The following is a 5204-nucleotide window of genomic DNA, read 5'->3' on the forward strand; positions in this document are numbered from 1 at the left end:
TATATATATATTATATTTATTGATTTTTCAATTTGTTGGTTTCCTGATATATATATAGACAAGATTTATGTATTTGCGGCTTTTACACGATATAGTATGTGTGTTTTGTAATGATATAATTTTGAGATTTGCAAAAAGATATATATAAGAAAAATTGATAAATATTTTGGAAAATAAAAATATCGTTCAAAAAATTAAAAGAATCTAAGAAGATAAAATATCTTTTTTCAAACTTTTGTCGTATTATTTTAATACTGATCGCGTGCTTAATGCTCGTTCTTTATGCCACGCAATATTTATTTATTATATTGATTTTGTTACGCTATTACTATCGCGGCATTATTTGTGCGCTAATCATTTTTGTTTTCTTTCTCGTTTTTCTCCTCCCGCGTCCCATTCTGTGCAGAAGGTGAAGCACCGTCTAAAGGTAATACTTCATGTTAAGTTTAAGCTTCCTTGCTCTTGTACTTTATTATCTTATTTTATGGAAGAATTATGATTTACCTATGATAAATAAACATAATTATTCTTTTTTAACTTGAATAAGCGCTTGGATGTCTTGCCTACCTTCGTGCATAAAGATAAGAATGGATGATGGGCAATAACGCCATGCTTGCAGCACGTGTATCATAATCATCTTTCTATATAATCATTCTGTGTGTGAGGTATATAATTTACAAATTATTCCCATTTCTAACCTATCCATATTGAAAATATCATTTGTATAAGGAATCATATAATACCTATTGAAATTTATTCTTTCTTTCATTATTAGGAAAGTATGTACAATATTATTATATAATGAGTACTATTTTAAGCCTGCTTAATAAGGATATATTAATAGCCCATTAATAGCCTTACTGATCGTGCGTCTTAATCATTGTTATTATATTATGGCGGAATTATTTATATTAACTTTCGTCACGGTGATATTGTCATTATTTTGCAGCGAGCTTCACATTAACATTTGGGTATTATTAATATTTATAGGTATTATAAGATATAAATTTTTTTTTTTGATTGCTATTATCTCTATTGATGTTATTACATTGTATGATATTACATTTTATGCCGATTTGGTGTGGGGCTTAGAAAATAGGAAAAAACACAGCAATTTTATTTTATTTTAACTTATGTGTGTAATAAATAATACAGAAAAATTTGGATTATTAATTAATTATTTTAATTTTGTATATCTTAGTTATCAACTTTGAATCTTTTTTATCACTAACATAGTCGCAAAATGAAAAGGTATCTTTCTTTCTACTACTCACAATGATATAGTAATGTACAAATATCTTTTTAATATATAAAATATTCCAAAAAATAGATAGTCTTTAAGAGTATATTTTATTAATCGTAATGATAAAAAAAGAACATAGGTCTGGGAACGCTTCCTTTTCGAGTTATAATTTCTTTTTTTTACAATAGACTGATTTTTCGAATTATAAATTTTTTTTGTTTACTTTTACTTGAAACTCTTGACAGACATGCTTGCTAATCTGTCGTAAATATAAAAAGTTTATAAATCTAAAAGGAAGCGTTTTCAGATTCAGATGTTTATATGACTTTTTTCATCATTACCGTAAATACAGTATACTCCTAAAGTTTGACTGCTTATTTCTAAAACATTTTGTATATGATTTATCTCTGTATATAAACACTCTGTGTTATAATAATTAATATTATAATATATTTTTTATAACATTGTTACAAGCAATTCTTATAAATATAATGTGTTTGTCATACTCTCATTACTTCGAGAATGTTTTAATCGAATAAAATATAAACTTCGTAGCAGAATATATTTTATTTTGTTTTTTACAATTCTGCTTTTAAAATTATATTTAAGAGACTATTTTTTTAAAGACAAGACTTTTATATATTTTGCTTTGCAAAATAGAATACATTGCTAAAATTTTTACTTCTATGCAGATCACCGACCGCATGGCAGAAACCCAGAACTTCCGGTCATGCCGCGTAGCGAGAGCACGTCCGAATTTCAACCTCTTGAGGACAAAGAAGTTGAATATTTTTTCGCTTCTGATGCGAGTGCCATAATCGAGCACACAAATCGTGTGATATTCCTGGAAGTGCGAATTGATGTTATACATTATCCCAGTTTTTACACAATATCGCAGGGTTATCTAATATACTTTTTATTTATTAGGACGATGATGTGGCAGCCGTTAGAGAAGGCGCATTGAGCATTCATCGTCTTCGTCGTTATATGGACGATCCTCACGCTCGTGAGATCACGACGTTAAAGATGGAGATTCAGCAGATTATGAAGGGCAATTATGACTACTTCATGCAAAAAGAAATTTTCGAGCAATCGGAGTCAGTTGTGAACACCATGAGAGGACGTTTGAATTTTCAAGATAATTCTGTTACTTTGGGCGGAATTAAAGTAACTTTTGCAAAAGAAATTACTTTTACATAGTTAGCTTCAAGGAAAGATACTAGTACTAAATCTTTGTAGGATTATATTCCCGAGATCAAAAGATGCAGACGTCTTATGCTGATTGGCTGTGGTACTAGCTACCATTCTGCCATAGCTACGCGACAACTACTCGAAGAATTGACAGAATTGCCGGTGATGGTCGAACTTGCGTCCGATTTTTTGGACCGCAACACGCCGGTCTTTAGAGACGACGTTTGTTTTTTTATTTCTCAATCGGGTAAGACAATAAATCGGATTATCTTTATATGATTCTATCAGAGATTATGATTAACAATAAGTTATTCTATTTTTTTTTATTGATGATAGGCGAGACAGCTGACACATTAATGGCACTACGTTATTGTAAAAGTCGTGGAGCTCTTATTGTGGGTATAACTAATACGGTGGGTAGTAGTATTTGTCGCGAGTCCCATTGTGGTGTGCACATCAACGCCGGTCCTGAAATTGGTGTGGCAAGTACCAAGGCTTATACTTCGCAATTTATTTCTCTCGTGATGTTTGCACTAGTAATGAGTGAAGACAGAATCTCTCTTCGTGCGAGACGTCTACAAGTACGTTCATTTGTGTTTAATATTTATATTAGCCGAATTTACATCTGATTTAATCATTCACATATTTTTCAGATTATTGAAGGTTTGAAAAATCTTGATAATCTCATTCGCGAAGTATTAAAGCTTGACGATAAAGTAAAAGAGTTGGCGAAGTCTTTGTTTCAACATAAATCTCTGTTGATTATGGGTCGTGGATACAATTTTGCTACATGTATGGAAGGCGCACTTGTAAGTTCATAATAAGAAGCAAGAATATGTTTCCTTACAATTGATGTTAATATAAATAATTCCTTTATAATTGCAGAAAGTAAAAGAATTGACATATATGCACAGCGAAGGAATTATGGCTGGTGAATTAAAGCATGGTCCATTAGCTCTTGTTGACGATTCTATGCCGGTGATTATGATCGTAATGAGAGATCCGGTATACGTGGTAAGCTTATTAAACAATATTTAATAATCAATTATGTTATAAAAATATATTTATCTTAGCTTTTTTAGCTTTCTTAGTTTTTTATGGTACATTATTTCATGAAAAAGAATTCAAAAGTTAGGCGACTTAAAGTATGAAAGTGAGAATTATACGACGCGGAAAATTTTTTTGTATGCATTTCTACTTCTTCATCTTTATTATCTAAGTATTCATTTATATTTACTATAAATAATGTCAGTCTCTATATGCAAGCTAGGACGGTCCGGCATCCTCTTAAAGTATGAAAGTGAGAATTATACGACGCGGAAAATTTTTTTGTATGCATTTCTACTTCTTCATCTTTATTATCTAAGTATTCATTTATATTTACTATAAATAATGTCAGTCTCTATATGCAAGCTTTATTTATGTGTCCATTTTATTGTTTTTAATAACTTTAATAGTATTTTTCTGTTCAAAGTTTCTAGATTAAATATTTTTCTGTAGATATTTTGTTGGAGAAATGTTTTTATTTCAATAAAAAATTATAATTTACTCCATAAATAAAAAAATTAATGTTAATCTAATCTTGGATTATTATATGCGAGGAAAACTTAAGAGATATAAAAATGTGTCATTTTTTATTATTTTATTAATTTTTATTTATTCTAATGTTTTATTTTGCAGAAATGCATGAATGCACTGCAGCAAGTTACCGCGCGAGATGGCAAACCGATCGTTATTTGCGAGGAAGGAGATGAGGAAACGAAAGCTTTTGCCGATAGGGCTCTCGAGATACCCAAAACAGTTGATTGCTTGCAAGGAATTCTCACCGTTATTCCCATGCAACTATTGTCATTCCATATTGCGGTTTTGCGTGGTTGTAATGTCGACTGTCCAAGAAACTTGGCGAAGTCAGTCACGGTTGAGTAAAGATCATATAGATCTATGAATTCTTTCGGAATATGTCACAAATTTACCACGACTTTATGTTGCCACAAGATTTTTTTAAGCCATACGAAGATGAGAAAATTACATATAAAAATTACATATAAAAGAAGATAACAAAAATAAAAAAAACATTATCACACATTGGCATAGTAAATATTTAATACATTAGTATACCTCTCGCCAATGACTTTTTGACTTCGATATATATTATCACTTTTGTCAATACAATAGTAGATCGGCAACAAATTCACTCAGAAGTTGCTAGTAAAAATTAATATCAACTGTATCCACATTATGCTTATGATTCCGCCGGCAAAGCTTGTTCAAAGAATCCGATAGCAGATTGGCTACAAAAATCGAACAGAATCTGTTAACATAACTTAACGTCAGATTGGAGGCAGAAATTGAGCAAAATCTGCAGCTCCTAACTATTTAAATACAATAGAAAATAGTAACGTATAAATTGGTATTTATAAAAGATCTTTAATATTTGATTCGATTTCAGTAAACATAATTATATTAATGTTATATAAGTGCAAAACTGAATATTACAGGTGCATAAACGTTATCGATGAGTAACCGATTAATGTAATTGTAATTTTCCTCTCATAAATATAACATGCAATGTAACATATGTTATATCCCACATAGTAAACAACAATTGTTTTAACTTAAAGATTCTTAAAGGAAAATCTGGAAAACATCTGCCATGATATGGTAAACTAGTAATTTTTATAGGAAAAGAATTTTGAAATTGGTTAAATAATAAAATTTACCATTACCAGAAAAACATTTTCAATCGCTAAAAGTAATATATATATATATA

At 30.0% G+C, this 5204-nt stretch overlaps 1 protein-coding gene across 6 annotated transcripts in view; it reads left to right on the forward strand.

The window, feature by feature from the left end:
- LOC115244416 (glutamine--fructose-6-phosphate aminotransferase [isomerizing] 2-like) overlaps positions 1-4470 on the forward strand; it is a 13666-nt gene extending 9196 nt beyond the window's left edge. For 2 of the 6 annotated variants that reach the window (XM_029822020.1, XM_029822023.1), the window contains 8 exons: positions 407-427; positions 1936-2093; positions 2171-2410; positions 2483-2681; positions 2771-3015; positions 3088-3243; positions 3320-3448; positions 4115-4470. In XM_029822020.1, coding sequence (XP_029677880.1) covers positions 407-427; positions 1936-2093; positions 2171-2410; positions 2483-2681; positions 2771-3015; positions 3088-3243; positions 3320-3448; positions 4115-4360 — 1394 coding nt within the window. In that variant the 3' untranslated portion in view covers positions 4361-4470. Of the gene's footprint in view, positions 1-406; positions 428-594; positions 666-1935; positions 2094-2170; positions 2411-2482; positions 2682-2770; positions 3016-3087; positions 3244-3319; positions 3449-4114 lie in introns of those variants that run through there. The other 4 variants (XM_029822022.1, XM_029822024.1, XM_029822021.1 and 1 more) reach the window with 3 other exon arrangements.
- Positions 4471-5204: the final 734 nt, after the last annotated feature.

This window comes from Formica exsecta, unplaced genomic scaffold (assembly GCF_003651465.1).
Source record: "Formica exsecta isolate Colony F162 unplaced genomic scaffold, ASM365146v1 scaffold82, whole genome shotgun sequence".
Lineage (NCBI taxonomy): Eukaryota > Metazoa > Arthropoda > Insecta > Hymenoptera > Formicidae > Formica > Formica exsecta.